The sequence below is a fragment of the Myxocyprinus asiaticus genome, chromosome 15, assembly GCF_019703515.2.
Source record: "Myxocyprinus asiaticus isolate MX2 ecotype Aquarium Trade chromosome 15, UBuf_Myxa_2, whole genome shotgun sequence".
Classification (NCBI taxonomy): Eukaryota; Metazoa; Chordata; class Actinopteri; order Cypriniformes; family Catostomidae; genus Myxocyprinus; species Myxocyprinus asiaticus.
The window spans coordinates 30,838,101-30,856,713 of NC_059358.1; the positions used below are offsets into that span (position 1 = coordinate 30,838,101).

Consider the following 18,613-nt stretch of genomic DNA (forward strand, 5'->3'; position numbering starts at 1 on the left):
AGGGAAGCGCGATGGTCCAGGCGTCTTTCACTGTCGGTCCAAAAACATGGTCAAGGACAAGAGGCAAGGCCCAGATCATGGCCCTACAAGCATCTGGCAAAGGTGTCTGAGCAAGCCATTTGGGCCGCTGTGTTGTGAGCCTTAACGATGAGGTCATCTGTGCAATTGCATTCAGCACTAGGACAATGTGGGTTTGGACACAGTGCCTCGTCCGGAGAAACTACCAGCACTGCAATGCAAGGGTCTACCGCAGGCATGTTACCAAGGTTGTTTTCTTCAGCCTCCTCCATATTTGAAAAGTTGCAGACTGACGGACTCACCCATGCTCTCTGTGCATCTGATTTAAAGGCTGCTGAGAACTCCACCACAAAGTCTTTACAAACTGACACGGAGAAGTCACTAGCCGTGGCTGCCCTCATAAAAAAGGCACTGGTTCCTGCTGCTTGAGCAGGCGGGGTATCTAGGAATAGCTTTGCCAGATCTACCTTTCTAGTGCTCTGCAGAGGGGTTGTATGGCTTTTTGTAGTATCTTGAGATGTCAGTGAGCTACCACTAAAGCCCTGAGATGCGATATCTGACTGTGGCTTGGTGGGTGGTGCAGACTGTGCACTAGGCATTGAGTCTTCCACTTCTGACAGGTTGCGTTGGAAGGTGGCATTTGCTGCTGCTGTGGAAAGGGCATCATAATCCTCATAGCCCCTGCTTGATACAACAGGCTTAGAATCCTCTTCTAAGACATTGACAGGGTTCTTATTTAACAATAGCAAGAAGGATTTTATCTGTTCCATATCAGACGACAGCGACTCGACATGTTGTGCTAAGCCCTGTGTAGATTTCCTCTTCTTTTGAGGCCTCTTAACCTTATCTGGTGCATGATGCTTTACAGCTTTCTTTACCTCATTGGGGGGCCTGGGCACAGTCTCCTCGCATTCGCCACGAAAGCTCACTGGCCTAGACTGTCTCTGAGCCAGTGACATTATTGAGAAGTTCATACAAGGATTGGTGAGTGCCTCGTGGAGGTGGTCCAATCCTAAGCATGGTTGGCAAAGTTGATGGCCATCATACTGCTCCATTGTACTAGAGCATTGGGTACACTGCCCTGGCATATCCATGGCTGTACAGTGATCAATACAGGCACAGTGATTCTATCTCTGTTTCTTTTTTATTATTTTAATAAATATTATTTTTTAACTACCTTAGAACTATATATTTTTAAACCAATTATGTATAATAATCAGATTAGTTCTCCAAATAAAATATAATTTTCCACTTAGATTATACTATCTAGGAATATGAAATAAAAGATAACCTACTAGAAGGAAAATGAGTCAAAAAATAATCAACTCATCAACCCAGTGAGGCTCAAGACGAGGCGCTGTTTGTGTGCTTCACAATAGCCTGTTACCGAGCTAGGCTCAAGGGAAGGCTAGTGTAATGGTTATGCAACACTGTCAGAGCTAGTTGCTGAGTTGGGCTAAAAGAAAGACAGTCAATGTTCGTGCTTAAGAGGTAGCTCGCCCTCTACCGAGCCAGGCTCAAAGTATGGCTGCTACCAATCTTTAACATCAATTTCGCTCAGTTTTTACAGATATAACATTGTTAGTTTGAATCCAATACAAGAAGGTTGCTAACAACAGCCTGTGGAGGACAAACTAGTCCGTAGCTCCAACAAAAAGTCACCAGGCTATAGTTGTTTGAGCTCAGTCGCAAGAAGAAAAATTAGGAAGTCTGTTGTGTGACACCCCGTATTATAACATCGGTGATGTCATATACAGATGTCATGGAGTGAACTTTTGGGTATACAGCTCTCGATCTGCGGCAACTGCAAGGGAAACATCCACTATAAAGCACCGCCCTGGCGGTCAGCAGATAAGAAACATAATCCTGCTTTCTGTACCATTCTTTTGCGCTCTGTCAAAGGCTGTTTAACCCACTTGTTTTAAAATGAATGGGAGAAATTAGAACACCCAAATATGGAGGACGTAGAAAAGGAAGACCCACCAAAAAAACAATCAGCTTTTAGAAACAGACATTGCCTGTCAATCAACTCTAGAACGTGCATGCGCATTAGCTGGAAAAGCCTGAAAAATAGCGTTTTTTAGTGTGATCTGAGTTAAAGAAGCACAATTTATGATACCATCACTGTCAGCCTTGAAAGAGACTTTGGCTCAGTCCAGCTGTTTATGAATGGAAAAATGCATCAAATGTGAACGGCTCCTGACTCATACTGTGATGTATGTTATTGGTAAGAGCTCTGGTTTGGTGAGATAAGAGTGTCAATAGTATCAGCTGACAACACAATTCACAAAAACATGCTTTGCATTTAGGAGGTGTTTCAAGCTATGTGTGTGCAGATCATAGAAAAATTCCTTTTACGGGTTGGGGGCATGAAATGTTCATTTGCACTACTTTAGTTACATTATATTTAAAATTATGATAATTACAATTAATTGTAAAAAAACCCATATTTTTTTATAATTAATCATATGAAATTAATGTGCTTTTAACAGCAAAAACAAACAAAACTTGACTCAGTACAAGATCTCGAATTTCTTGTATATTGTGTATTGTTTCTTGACTTTAGAAGGAGATTTTTAGAAGGAGGTGTACACAATTCAAGGGAAAAGGGTCACAAAAGAATTTATTGAAGGCTGTAGGTTAGTGCATATGGAAAGTATCCTCCACTTCTCCTGGGAGATCCTTATGAGTACATGGTGTCAGGTTCTGTTGCTGTTGTCGTCCTAGTCTAGGAGATTTCCTCCTGGAACCAGAGCTGAGCAGCCTGTCTGGACTACTGCATGAAAAAGCCTCCACCTCCCTGATTAACCACACAGTGTACGTGAGTATGTGTAAGGGAGATAGCAGAGAGAAAGAGAGATTCTGGGAGCATTAAGAACAATTCTTATTATAACTGCTCACTGGAATACCGTGGTCTTTTTTTTAATCTCAAATAATAAAATAATTTAAACTCAAATCAGTATTTCATGTCCATTTCTTAATTGATTTGGTAAGTAGCCATGTAATAACTGGGATAATGTACAGGCAGCCGGACATTATCACAAAATAAACCCCTTTAGGCTTATACAAGACCCCTTGATTGTTTATCTACTGTAAAATCGTCACAAATATATTATGATGTATTCCAAATAGAGTGCAAAACTCTGTATCAGGGGTGTCAAACCACTGGCCCGCGGGTCGACAGTTTCATACTTGCAAATTAATTTGAATTTTCTGCATTTTGTATTGGTCTTTAATATTCCTAATATGTTCCACATAGCTTTTTACACACTTACCAAAACTAGTTTGGTTCCATCATGATCTATGGAGCTGTCTATTCTGGAAGCATCCATTGATGCGACAAGTGTTCAGATATGTGTAAACTGATTGATATGTACAGTAAGTTATGTCCTTAAATAACTTCTCACCGTTACATCAAAGCAGCTTGTGATGTTTCAAGTCTCTAAACGGGACTGCTTCTTCTGTCTGCCATTCTCATGAAATACAATATCTCATTACTCCACTAAACATGCAGAGCAGTCTGCTAGGTACGAGGGAGAGATGAGACGCTCAACTCCCAAAACATCTGTCCATGCATCAATAACTGTAGGCTATAACTGCACCAATAATTAAAATTGTTTACTGTGCGCTGTTCACAGGCGCACTCCATCTCCACTCAGTCTACAGTGTCACGGCATAAGAAATAATACTTTGTTTTGAAATGTAGGGTGACCAAACGCCCTCTTTTTCACAGACATGTCCTCTTTTTCGGACACTGTGTATTTCGTACTTCACATCAGTTTTCAAGTGTTTACATGTCCTTATATGATTGTTCTGGCATTAGATCTTGCTCTTTATCGCTCGCTCATTCACTCTATGTGTGGGCGATGCATATTATTAAATAAAACACCTGCTTCATCAGACTCACGCTTACTGCGTAGTTATTGTTATTTTTTAATGAAAATGTTGACTCTATATCCCAGACAACATCAATTACACAGCGTAACAGGGAAATTGAAACTAATATGATGGATAAAATAGACCATGATGAAAATTTTACAACTCAGTCTGTCAGATATTTGTAAAGCTGTCACTTGCATGTCAATAGCAAAAAAGTCAGAAAACACAAAGAACCAGAACACAGGTCAGGCAAGCTCTCAGGGGAGAAACATGCCCAACGTCTCTTTTCACATATCATTCATACTAAATATTATCTGACAAGCACTAAACCTGCCAAAGGAGAGTTTTTCATATTTTTTATATTTAATTACTTTTTCTTTCTTTGTTACTTTTATATATATACTGTATATATACAGCTCTGGAAAAAAATTAAGAGACCACTGCAAAATTGCATTTAGTAAAATGAACATTTTTGTTTTATTCTATAAAGTACTGACAACATTTCTCCCAAATTCCAAATAAAAATATTGTCATTTCGAGCATTTATTTGCAGAAAATGACAACTGGTCAAAATAACAAAAGATGCAGTGTTTTCAGACCTCGAATAATGCAAAAAACAAAAAAAAACAAAAACAAAACAAATTAATATTCATTAAAAAAAAAAAAACAATACTAATGTTTTACCTTAGGACGAATTCAGAAATAAATATTTGATGGAATAACCCTGATTTTCAATCACAGCTTTCATGTGTCTTGGCATGCTCTCTACCAGTCTTTCACATTGCTGTTGGGTGACTTTATGCCACTCCTGGTGCAAAAATTCAAGCAGCTCAGCTTTGTTTGATGGCTTGTGGCCATCCATCTTCCTCTTAATCATATTCCAGAGGTTCAGGTCTGGAGATTGGGCTGGCCATGACAGGGTCTTGATCCGGTGGTCCTCCATCCACACCTTGATTGACCTGGCTGTGTAGCATGGAGCATTGTCCTGCTGGAAAAATCCTCCAACTGGTCATCTAATGGTTAGACGGAGACCTGGAGAGGGCTTCAAGCCACAGTGTCTCTCACCCACTGTGAAATTTTGTGGAGGATCTAAATGCTCTAAATGACAATATCTTTATTTGAAATTTGGGAGAAATACTGTCAGTACTTTATAGAATAAAACAACATTTTTAATTTTACTCAAACACATACCTATAAATAGTAAATCCAGAGAAACTGATAATTTTGCATTGGTCTCTTAATTTTTTCCAGAGCTGTATATACAGTACTGTGCAAAAGTCATAACATGTGACATTTGTCTTAAGATGTTTTTTTTATATCTTCAGCTTTAGTGTATCAATAGGAAATATATAAATTTTAGACTCCCAAACGTTCCTTTTGCAAATAGAACAGAACAGAAAAACAGGGAGCCCTGCAACAAATGGCATGGCCCCCACAGAACACAGAATATATATATATATATATATATATATATATATATATATATATATAGTTGCAATCAAAATGATTAAACCCCCTGACCAGCAATACATTCTGGTGATGTGAAATAAAACACATCAACTAAAACCTCAGTAAACAGTCAAAGTAAGTTTTTAATACACATTTGAGTGATTCTGAGAACAAAGAGTTCAGTTTAGCCAAATTTTAAAATAAAAAATAACTATTTCTCTCCACAAATGTCATGTCAGAAATATTCAACCACCAAAGTCAATCATTTGTGGAGCATCCTTTATCCTTAATAACAGCAAATAAATGTTTCAGGTAAGTGTTCTCAGGCTTTGGACACCTCTCTATTAGAATTTTTACATATTTCTCATGAGCAAAAGATTCCAGCTCATTGACATTCTTTGGTTTCTGTGCTGCCACTGCTTCCTTGAAATCCCAACAAAGGTTTGCAATGGGATTTTAATGATGGACTGAAAGGGCCATTTAAGGACATTCCACGACCTATCCCTGAACCAGATTTTGGACAACTTGGATGTATCCTTGATTTTATTGTCTTGCTGGAAAGTCCAGTGATCACCGAGCTTCAATTTACACACTGAAGGCATCACATTTTTCATGCCAAAATGGCCTGATACCTGAAAGAATCCATGGTGTCAGTCACATAGTCAGGATAGCTGTTTCCTGCAGCCGCAAAACACCCCCATAACAGGACTGACCCACCTTCACGCTTGACTGTGGGGATGGTGTCGTTCTTGTCATCACCTTGTCATCTTACTCCAGACGTACTGCTGATCCATGGGTCTATAAAACCTCCTTCCAGGACTCCACAGGTCTTTCCTACTTCTTTCCTATTACTTCTTGAATATTCAAGTCAACACTTCCCTTGGTGAAGTTTTGCTTTCTTCCACACCCCAAGAAGGTTGCTGTTGTACCATATTTAAAAAAATTATGAATGGTGCTGCCAACTTTGTCTATTGGAAATTGAAGTGCCTTGGAAATGTACTTTTAGCCATGACCTTTCTTGTGTAATGAAATAATCTCCTCTATTAGCTTTTGAGACATAGAAATACATTTTTGCTTACAACGCTAAACTTAAATTTTAAAACTTAAATAAGTGCCATTGCAGATTGATGACTTAATTTTGTTTTAAAACAATTACTTTTGTAGCCTTACATATTTAAGAAACAGCTACATGCAATAGGGGTTGAATAATTATGACATGGCTATATTTTTAAAAAATCCTGCTATTTAGAAATATTAGGTTATATATTCACACTATGACTTTGAATGTGTCACTCAACTGATATAGATGTAATGTTTAAAAATTCTGGGTCATCAGAAAAGCTTACCTTTGTAAATCCTTACTGCCTTGGGGGGGTTGAATAATTTCGATTGCAACTGTACACACACACACACAAACACACACACACACACACACACATATATATATATATATATATATATATATATATATATATATATATATATATATATATATATATATACAATAGCAGGGGTCTCAAACTCAAATTACCCAGGGGCCACTGGTCATATGGTGTTATATACATATATATATATGTATGTATGTATGTATATACTGTATATAACACTGTGACGAGGAGGAGGGCGGGGCTGGGCCGTGAGTGCGTACAGCCGTCCCCCAATCGGGCTAATCAGCCGAGGAGAGGGATAAAGCCGAGCTGGATGAGGTGTGTGTTTATGTTTATGTCTTTTTAAGTTTTCATTAAACATTGTTTTGACTGTTCAGCCGGTTCCCGCCTCCTCCTTGCCCATCTTAACCCTGTTACAAACACCATCTGGCCAGTGGCCCCCGGGTAATTTGAGTTAGAGACCCCTGCTCTATTTTGTACTGTATAAACATAATATGCAAACTGAAATTACATTTCCAGATTCAAAAAGAAGCAGCTTATATTCCTGTGCCATCTTTCAAACAAATCTCTCTTTGAAAAACAGCTCTCTGAAAAAGGATGAAGGAGACTTAGGGCTGGTAAGGGAGCAGTTCATTGTCTCTCAATGATTTACAGTAAAAGCACCAAGATTAATCTGTCTTCAGCTTCTCTCTCTGTCTCACACTCTTGCCCAGATTCTAAGGTACCAAGCAGGCTCAGTAATTTTAGTGTAGTAACAGGCATGTCACTGTGTAAGGACCTGTCTAATTTGGGGCCCACAAGAAAAGTAAATGAACAAATACAGCTGGGGAAATTGTGCAGTTAAAGGTGAAGTGTGTAAATTGTTAAGCTGTTAAAATACTATCTCCTAACCCAGTTTAATGTGAAGACAAATAGAATCAAGCCATTTGTAGGTTGACTATCCTGATGAGTGTAAGCACTGGCTATGTAATGCTTTCTTTGAACAGCCCATAATAGAAGATATACACATTTAAATTGTACAGTTTTTCTCTTCTGGGAAAACTAACCTCACAAAAATTAATGAGTCATCAAGCACTTACCCATTTTGTCCAATAAAATTCTCTATATAATTACAAGGCCCCTCCCCCTAATACCACCTACTTTTGAAAATCATGGTTCATGGCTGTGATGTAAACTAAAGGCTTTTGGCTTTGTAAAAAAATGAGGGATGAGCTATACAACATGTCTTACAAAAACCTCAGGTTTCAATAAGAAATATGTCAACACAGGAAAGAAAAATGCACAGCTGTAAATACCTAAAGAACTGAGAACTGGGAATCCCAAAATCTTGAACCATATTTTCAAAGGATCTCAACACTCTACGCTCATATAGGTCACCGAGTGAATTAACCTCCCTCACAATCCACTCTGTCCAGCAGAAAGGGGACTTATTAATACATAATTTTGGGTTCAGCCATATGCTCGAGGCTACATTTAAATAAATGTCCAAATTAAACACTCTGGACACTTTTGTCCATACCGAGTGCAAATGCGAGATAACGGGGTGTAACTTAACTTCTCCTGTTAGTTTGATAGAAAGGCTTTGTAATGGCGAAATAGGGGCAAGAACTTCCTGTTCAATACAAAACCAGGGAGGGGCTCTCTCAGGTGGGAGCGACTGAAAAAGGCTCTTTAATAAAAAAATAATGGACACATAAAAGCAACCGATAAGCACATCTGTTAACCACAAAGGTGGTGGTTTAAGGGCAGAGCTACAGCTGAAGTCAGAAGATTGCATACACCTTAGCCAAATACATTTAAACTCAGTTTTTCACAAGTCCTAACATTTAATTATAGAAAACATTGCCTGTCTTAGGCCAGTTAGGACCACTACTTTATTTTAGGAATGTGAAATGTCAGGATAATAGTAGAGAGAATTATTTATTTCAGCTTTTATTTCTTTCATCACATTCCCAGTGGGTAAGAAGTTTACACGAACTTTGTTAGTATTTGGTAGCATTGCCTTTAAATTGTTTAACTTGGGTCAAATGTTTTGGGTAGCCTTCTACAAGCTTCTCACAATAAGTTGTTGGAATTTTGGCTCATTCCTCCAGACAGAACTGGTGTAACTGAGTCAGGATTGTAGGCCTCCTTGCTCGCACATGCCTTTTCAGTTCTGCCCACAAATTTTCTATCGGATTGAGGTCAGGGCTTTGTGATGGCCACTCCAATACCTTGACTTTATTGTCCTTAAGCCATTTTGCCACAACTTTGGAGGTATGCTTGGGGTCATGTCTATTTGGAAGACCCATTTGTGACCAAGCTTCAACTTCCGGGCTGATGTCTTGAGATGCTGCTTCAATATATCCACATAATTTTCCTTCCTCATGATGCCATCTATTTTGTGAAGTGAACCAGTCCCTCCTGCAGCAAAGCACCACCACAACATGATGCTGCCACCCCCATACTTCATGGTTGGGATGGTGTTCTTCGGCTTGCAAGCCTCACCCTTTTTCCTTCAAACATAATGATGGTCATTATGGCCAGAAAGTTCCATTTTTGTTTCATCAGACCAGAGAACATTTCTCCAAATAGTAAGATCTTTGTCCCCATGTGCACTTGCAAACTGTAGTCTGACTTTTTTATGGTGGTTTTGGAGCAGTGGATTCTTCCTTGCTGAGCAGCCTTTCAGGTTATGTCGATATAGGACTCATTTACTGTGGATATAGATACTTGTCTACCTGTTTCCTCCAGAATCTTCACAAGGTCCTTTGCTGTTGTTCTGGGATTGATTTGCACTTTTCACTCCAAACTACGCTCATCTCTAGGAGACAGAATGCCTCTCCTTCCTGAGCATTATGATGGCTGCGTGGTCCCATGGTGTTTATGCTTGTGTACTATTGTTTGTACAGATGAACGTGGTACCTTCAGGTGTTTGGAAATTGCTCCCAAGGATTAACCAGATCTGTAAATGTCCACATTTTTATTTCTGAGGTCTTGGCTGATTTTTGGCACTGAGTTTGAAAGGAGACCTTAAAATACATCCACAGGTAAACTTCCAATTGACTCCAATTAGCCAATTAGCCTATTAGAAGCGAATTGGCTAATTGCCTAAAGGCTTGACATCATTTTCTGGAATTTTCCAAGCTGCTTAACAGCAAAATAAACTTAGTGTATGTAAAGTTCTGACCCACTAGAATTGTGATATACACTACCGGTCAAAAGTTTTGAAACACTTGACCGAAATGTTTTTCATGATCTTAAAAATCTTTTGATCTGAAGGCATATGCTTAAATGTTTGAAATTAGTTTTGTAGACAAAAATATAACTGTGCCACCATATTAATTTATTTAATTATAAATCTAAAATTTAATTTAAAAAAAAGTTTGTGAAATTGATTACTTGGACCAAATAATAAAGAAAAGCAGCCAATAAGTGCCCAGCATATTGATGGGAACTCCTTCAATACTGTTTAAAAAGTATCCCAGGGTGATACCTCAAGAAGCTGGTTGAGAAAATGTCAAGAGTACATTTCTGATAATTCTAGGGAAAGGGTGAGTACTTTGAAGATGCTAAAATATAACACAGTTTTGATTTATTTTGGATTTTGTTAATTCCCATAGTTCCATTTATGTTATTCCATAGTTTTAATGACTTTGCTATTATTCTAAAATGTGAAAAAAAAAATATAATATAGAATGAGTGTTTCAAAACTTTTGACTGGTAGTGTAGTCAATTAAAAGTGAAACAATCTGTCTGTAAACAATTGTTGAAAAAATTACTCGGATCATGCACAAATTAGATGTCCTAAATGACTTGCCAAAACTATAGTTTGCTAATATGAAATCTGTGGAGTGGTTAAAAATGAGTTTTAATGACTTCTGACTTTAACTGTAACTTTCAGGGGCTCTAAGGTGTCACAAAAATAGCCTGTCACAACTGATGTAAACTGCCTCCTGGTGCAACTGAGTACTTCATAACTCTGTCATCAGAAATAGGGTGATTAACAGTCTCTTGCTCTCTTCTTGCTTATTTCACCTTTTCTTCCTCCATCCTCTTCTTAGGTTTATCTGTGCTGACCTGCTGCTCTGGAGGAGAGCAGATGGTCGTGGGACCCCCATGGGCTCAGCAACTGTGATGGGGTTATAAGGGAAAAGCTCCCTCAGGACTAGAAAAGGAGGGAAGCCACTGAGAGGCCTCTTGCTCCAAGGCACAGGTGTGAGGGGCCCCCATCACAGGGCCAAACTCCACTTAACTCTCCGAGGGAGCACTTAACGGATAAGGGTGTGTGTGTGTTGGAGGTTGTTATAGATGGGAACTGAAAGTTCTTAAGTTTGAAAACCATTACCAAACACTGAACTAAAATGGTGTGAGACCAGGGGTTAAATTAGGCTGAAACAATCCAGAACGCCATTATTGGAAGTTTGTTTGTCAATCCATTCCCTTTCCTATTTGCTCCAATCCAGTTTTTGCTTTACTTGAGTTTTTGTTTGATCCAGTGCACACATTAAGTCTCCATTTAGTGAGTGTACTAAAAAAAGGACAGAGAATTGAAAGAGAGTAAATTATTTCTCTTAAATACACACTACATAAATACACACCGTTCTTTGTTTCAGTAAAATCACAAAATAAAATGCAACCAAATGCACCACCATTTCCAATATACATCCAATGATATGGAGTAGCAATTTTGCATGAAATCATACCACTGAACACTGATATTTGTACATTGTGTATTTCAATTTTTAATTAAGAATGATCATGTCATATATTGGCTAAGGCTTCAGAATCACTACCAGATTTTAGGGTTCCCCCACCTCCAATATCCCAATTAAACCCCTCTGAGACATTAATCATTCACTTGGTTTTATGAAATTACTAATTATTACAAACAATAATATACTCATACTATTTTACATAAGATTGTGGGCACATTCACATGTATACATGGCTAGCAATTTACGTTCAGTCAGATGTGTAAATCCAACTGATTTTCACAGACAGAGTGAAATCATATCATAAGCGTGCAAACGGTGCTGGACAGATCACAAAGTGTGTTGAAAGAGAAGATGTAAAACCAGATTTAAACCATGGCATTGAGCCAACTTTTCCATGTGTTTTCATGTGCTTGGCTGGGAAGGATGGTGCTGAATCTAGTATTCCTATTAGAAAATTCCCAGGTGCTCAAAGCATCTGGCAAGATCAGCCCAGCAAAGGATCAGCCTTATCTCACCATGATATATGGTTTTAACAAAAATAACATGTAGATCTGCATAGACAAATATCAATTGTAGCATCAGTTCAGGTAGACCATGCAAGTCAGCTTGCAATCAGCTGATGCTCAACTGATCATAACTTCTACCAATACAATTCAACAGGGTTTATTCGCAGCTCTCCCTGCTCCATCTTTGCATTACTGCATAGATGGGTAGAGAGTTCCCTATTTGTCACTCACTCGATGTTGTGTCGATGTAGTGACACTTGGGGTCCCTATACAAAACGGCACAATAAGCTGAACTGTGTTACGTGGACTGGCGGTGCGAGACGGGCAGACTGCTGTGTGCCTCGTAGCCAGCACACCAGGCCGGCACGTAACCTCCCCAATGCTCCTACGAGCATCGAATGGTCCCCTGCAACTCGGGGACAAGTCGACTGCCCCAAAAAATGGGGACAGGCTAGCCCAGCCATGGCCTCTTCTCCCCTTTTTTCTCCCCAAAAAAGAGTGGAAATTGTTTACCGACTGGGGGCCATATGTGTCCGCGTCGGAACCTCTGCCCATGGAAGACGCAGTTTACCAACTGAGGATGAGGCGCGATCTGGGGGGATTCAACCTCATAGTGCCTCTCAGGAACCTGAAGATCAAGTCGTGCTTCCCCAAATACTTACCGTCTACTGCATCATATGTGCCGATATAGCGGCTACATACACCTTCAAGATGGAGGGGGACAGCCCCCCTCCTGCCTCTCGAGCAGGAAGGAAGCACCGATCCGACTGCGCATCTCTGGGGGCCTTCGCTTTGGGAAGACTTTTGTGAAGGCATTAGGTGCCAGGGACAGACCAAAGGGGAGGACTCTGTACTGGTATGCCCGGCCCTCGAAAGCAAACTGTAGGAAAGGCCTGTGTCGAGGTAAAACCAAGATGTGGAAGTACGTGTCCTTTAGGTCTACCGCCGCGAACCAATCTTGATGTCAGATGCTCGCTAAAGTGCGTTTTTGCGTCAGCATCTTGAACAGGAGTCTGTGCAAGGCCCGGTTCAGAACTCACAGGTCCAAGATTGGCCGCAACCCACCGCCTTTTTTGGGTACGATGAAGTAGGGGCTGTAAAACCCCTTCCTCATCTCGGCTGAAGGGACAGGCCGTAGAAGGGACGCAATCTCCGCACATAAGGCAGCGGCGTTCTCGCCCTTCACCGAGGCGAAGCGGATGCCGCTGAACCTGGGCGGGCACCTGGCGAACTGAATCGCATAGCCGAGTTGGACGGTCCGGGTCAGCCATCGCGACGTGTTGGAGAGCGCAAGCCATGCGTCCAAACTCCGGGCGAGGGGGACCAAGTGGACAATCGCGTCGGACGTACCGGCGGGTGGAAATGGAAGGACTATTTATGGAGTTTACAACTCATAACTCTGACATGCTTGTTGACAGTCTCTCTTGTAAGGTAAATATTGTTTCATATACCTTTATTCTTGAAACTGTCGGAAAATCAAATGAAAATGGACTTTACATTGGTCTAAAACAAACCCAAAATAAAATAGGAAGATGTACGGAAGATGTACAAATACAGCACATGGGCACATAAACATACTTCAGTCAGGACCACTTCCGTCAAATGAAAACAAACTTGAATAACTGAATGATTACTTTACTGATTGTACACAATTTAAGCATCTGCTGTGTTGGTGGAATGGTTCTGTTCTGGGCAAACGTCCTGGTCACTTTTGTAACCTCCGTTCCCTGATGGAGGGAACGAGATGTTGTGTCGATGTAGTGAGCGCACCAGGCCCGTCTCGCACCGCCAGTCCACGTAACACAGTTACGTGTCACTACATCGACACAACGTCGAGTGAGTGACAGATAGGGAACATCCTGGTTACTTTTGTAACCTCCGTTCCCTGATGGAGGGAACAAGACGTTGTGTCCCTCTTGCCACAACGCTGAACTACCCGCTGAAATGGCCGGGCTCTTGTCTCGGCTCCTCAGCACAAAACCTGAATGAGTGGTTGCATACCAGCTCCTTTTATACCCGTATGTCCAGAGGAGTGGCATGCAAATTCCACTCGCCAATTCCCATTGGCCTTTTTTCAAAAAGCAGAGGTGTTTGGGGTTCCCAAGGGCGACCCCTAGTGTCACTACATTGACACAACGTCTCGTTCCCTCCATCATGGAATGGAGGTTACGAAAGTAACCAGGACGTTTGACCTATACAGTCCCATTTGTGGACCGGTTGCAAACACAATATACAGCCATTATTGGAGTGGAGGCATTGCATAAGAGTTTTCGCATGTATTTTGCAATTACCTCGCTTACATTCATGCCGCGCTGAAGACCCCAATGAGAACACAATGAGATCAAGGGAGGCAAAAGATGCAGCTTCCCTCTGAACCTTTCTGCCTTAAAGGGGTCATGATATGAGGAATCTAAATTTCCTTGATCTTTTGACATATAAAAGTTCACTGTACTATGAAAACATACTGTAAGTTTCAGAACTCAAAACTTCCTCTTCATTGCAAAAAGGGCATTTGTTGATACCAAGCTGCTGAAATGAATCATTCTCTACTTCCTCCACATTGTGATGTTACACTGTGGTAGACATTTGCATCTGACTGCCTCCATAACCACACATCAAAGACTACTTTACCTTATTACTTCCGTAGCCCTGCCCACTAGTGGTGAGCAGTAAGATGGCAAGGAGAGATAGCAGGTCAATCAAGAGCAGAGAGCCAATCATAACAGTGGCCATTTACTGTCAAGTCTTAAAGGAGAAGCAGCACCAAAACTCTGACAGAGGGTTAGAATGTGGGTGGAAAAGGATCATATTTTACTACTATGCTAATATTATAAGTGACACATTTCGTAAAATTTTTTTTTTTTTTTTTGGACTGTTGATTATTTTCTCATCCAATTTTTTTTAAGGGAGCACTGCCTCCCTTGCTTCCTCAGCATAAACGCCCCTGGTATGAAGGTAATTTGTGGCTTTGAGAGAATGCATTTGTACATGCTCTCCAAAAGAAAACTGGAAGGAAAGGATCTCCTCAACAAGTTTCTTCTGCTGGTCGTGAGAAACTAGGTCAGCAGTGAGCCAGGTTACAGCCATGTTCCAGAGAGAGCCTTCAACACCAGCTCTTTCCCACAACTGGAGCAATTCTTTCCAAACAGACAAACATACACTCGCACAAAACCAGAAAACAGAGACAAATGAAGTTAAAGGAAAGCAAGAGTGCAAATGAGCGGGTGGGTTTGTTTTGAAGTGGTGCTATCATTTAGGCAACGACCAGTAAAACAGCTTGTCATCATCATCATCATCTTGATCTCTCTTTGGTTCCAGATGAAAGTTTGGCATTTGGTGTTCTGATCAACTCCTTTGTTTGTGTCGATGTGGGTTCAAACCTATAACTAGGGCACAAGCGCTGTAAACACGTTGAAATCAGGTCACACAAAAACAATGCAGCTACAGTGCCATTGTAATACTCATTCTCTATTTCTGCTGTGTGTTTTATCTTGAGACTGATTTAGTTGTAAATAAAAACGATGAACGACAAACCTTTAGGGCACTATTTCCCAACCATTTTTGTCCTGTGCACCCCCACAGCCCCATCAGTTAGGCTCAAGTACCCATTCACTGACATGAAACAAGAAATAGGTTATATATATATATATATATATGTATATATACATATGTATATATATTCATGTATTACAATTATAAAACCATTTATTACAAAAATTATTTATCTTAATGATATCATTTGAACAACAAGTGTGATGACTGAATTTTACACACAAAACAGTTCTTGTTTCATTTTGTTATGACAGAGAGCAAAGACGTAAGTAAATCAGACATAATTCAGCTGCTGTGTTTGATTGAGTTAATTCAGTGAAGGATTTGTCAGACTTATTCAAACCAAAAACCGAACATTAACACAAAGAAACTGTTTGTACTTTAAATTACAAACCTGCTTAGTAAAAATAATAATTCTATAATAATTGAAAAGTTATTACCACTAATATTTATCCTTATATGTGTCCATGTTGTCATTATTGATGTGAGAGACTTTCATAGTGGGATGGGTTGTCATAGGACTGTTGTGAAGACATGCGGAGCATTGGCTGATAGGTGTGAATCCGCGAGCGCTGAATGTCGTGCGTAATTAAAAGAATTTCCACCGATGATGCAAGTTATAATATCCATGCAACATCGCAAATTAAAATGTTTATCTACACTGTTGTAGCTTAAAAGATCATTGTACCGAATTAATATTTTAAATCAACGTGAATGTTTTTAAGCATTTTTAGTTTTCCTCAAATCATCCCGCGAGCCACATTGGAGTCCTTTGCGGGCCACATTTGGCAGGTTTGACACCCCTGTCATGTATTATTTGAGCTGTAAATTTGTTTAAATCATAATTTTTACAGTCTTTTTTAGGGTTTTAGTGTTTGTTGACATTACATCGTCATGGCAATGATGTTGTAAAATTGTCTATAACTTTACAAAGAAAAGGTTAATATAAGTGATTTTATCACACTAAAATCATGTTAACACGCATATTGTTTAAGTCTTGTGGCTATACTTTGGAAACAGAGCATTTTAATGTTCAAAAAATGCACCCCCCCCCCCCCCCCATTCACTTTCATTGTAAGTGCCTCACTGCAACCCAGATTTTTGCTTTTTTTTTTTTTTAGATAAGTAAAGGCAAGTCAAAATAAATTTTTGTAGTACTCAACATTATGCCACAAATGCTGTCAGTTGAGTTTAACTTGTATTGAACCTGGAATATTCTTTTAACAACGAAAAATCCAAATCTTTCCAAGTACCTCTGGAGTCACTGCTACCCCGGTAGGGAACCAGAATGATGGTTAGGTAGAACCACACAGGCTCAGTTTGAGATAATTATGGCATCCTGTTACCCAAAAGTGTGCTGGGACTTACCGAGAGGCCATAAAAGCAAAGCTGCAGTATGAATCATCTGGGTGTGGAAACTAGAACATAAAATGTAGACACGGAAGTTCCGCACATACTACATGTTACTGTGTCTAAAAAGGAATACCACATTTATACCACATTTAGTCAAACTTTACCGGATCTGTGCTGTCAGTCTACTTAGCACTCATGTTTCAGACTACCTCACTCTATAATACACTTGAACCACATCCTCAAAGCCACAATACCGCTCCACAACTGCAGAGAAAGGCCTCGTCACAAAAAGACCAGATTTTAAAACAAAACAATGCATCTCAATAGCTGTGTCTCAAATAACGCACAATACACTGTGCAATTATACTATACACTATGCACTCGGCCACCTAGCATATGAATTTGTCCAAGTGTAGTAGCGTATCAAATGGAATATTAATGTATTTCTCTTTTTTACTGCACGGAAGTATTCGCTGTTTTCAACGTTTCAAACACACGCGACGTGTTGCCGCTAGATTTAGCACATTGGCCGGCCTCAGTCCAACACTTATCTCAAATAATGTTCATTTTTATTATTATTATTACCATTATTTATTGTTATTTTTTTATTATTATTTCACATTCTCAACAAAAACATAGTCGATATAAGTGTAATAGAACCATACATCATAACTGTTGTACCAGTTGGCCTTTCTAATGTTATTTCACAAAATGTATTTCCATTTTGGGATAGCTGAAATATTGTACTATGGTGAGTAATGTGTAGCTTTGCTTTTGTGCTCGAGTAGTGCTACAGAAGGCCGCTGTCATTGTGGACAGACTGTAAATCGTACAGACTGCTGGTAAGTCTCAGCACATGGATTTAGTGTTTAGGTGTCTGCCCTCTGTGCCAGAGAACCATGAACCAGTAGGTTTGACTATAAACAAGCAGGCTCAGTCAAGAAATCACATCGCACTTGTTCTAATGTAAATGTCTCCTGCTCTCTCAAACCACACATGAACAATTAATTTATGCAGCATTTTACCCCACATACTCATCTGACACACAAATATATATATGGTGGGGTCCAAAGGTCTGAGTCCACAAGAGAAAATGCTTCTATTTTCTGTTCTTTTCTAATTTAATACAGAATTGTTAATTACAAATTATATTATCAGCATAAAAATGTAAGCGGAAAATTAAACTGAAAATTTGCACACATTTCTGAATACCTTAGTAACTGTTATGCCCCCCTTTTACTTTAATGACAGCATGCACTCGAACAGGCATGGACTCCACAAGTTTGTATGAAACCTGATCCATGTTATCTCAACATGATTTGAGAATTTTCCAAAAAACATCTTGTATGCTTTAATGGAAGCAAGAAAATCTGACTTTATACAGAGTAGTTAACACGGTCAATGTCACAGTTTTGCTTACATTTGATAGTGATCTTAAAATAGTGTAAGATATGAAATACATTTTACATTATAACTTTTCTTTAGGTGCGTCTAAAACCACACACTTTTGCATTATTCTACATCATTTTCAAGTGTAAGTAGTGTGAGTAGTATGTTTACAATGAAAATGCAACAAAAAGAAGTATACTACAAGTACCCACAGTTCTGATGCACTTCTCCAACCGTCAAAACGGACTGTGGAATGTTGGACACTTGACGCACTCAGCGCTCGCGGCTTGCCATTTGTAATGGAAGGGGTGGAGTTACCTGGCTGCGTCGCTGGTCTGACAAAACAGTTGTAATTAATGGTAATTGTGGCACCTAGTGAAAC

General features: G+C 39.6%; 1 protein-coding gene across 1 annotated transcript in view; it reads right to left on the reverse strand.

Moving 5' to 3' along the window:
- Positions 1 to 2,658: 2,658 nt before the first annotated feature.
- Positions 2,659 to 18,613, reverse strand: part of LOC127452672 (FH1/FH2 domain-containing protein 3-like) — a 198,743-nt gene continuing 182,788 nt past the window's right edge. Inside the window, exons 6-7 of the mRNA XM_051718298.1 lie at positions 10,752 to 10,881; positions 2,659 to 2,818 (exon numbers count right to left, since the gene is read on the reverse strand). Of these exons, the coding sequence (XP_051574258.1) occupies positions 2,659 to 2,818; positions 10,752 to 10,881 (290 nt within the window). The remainder of the gene's footprint in view (positions 2,819 to 10,751; positions 10,882 to 18,613) is intronic.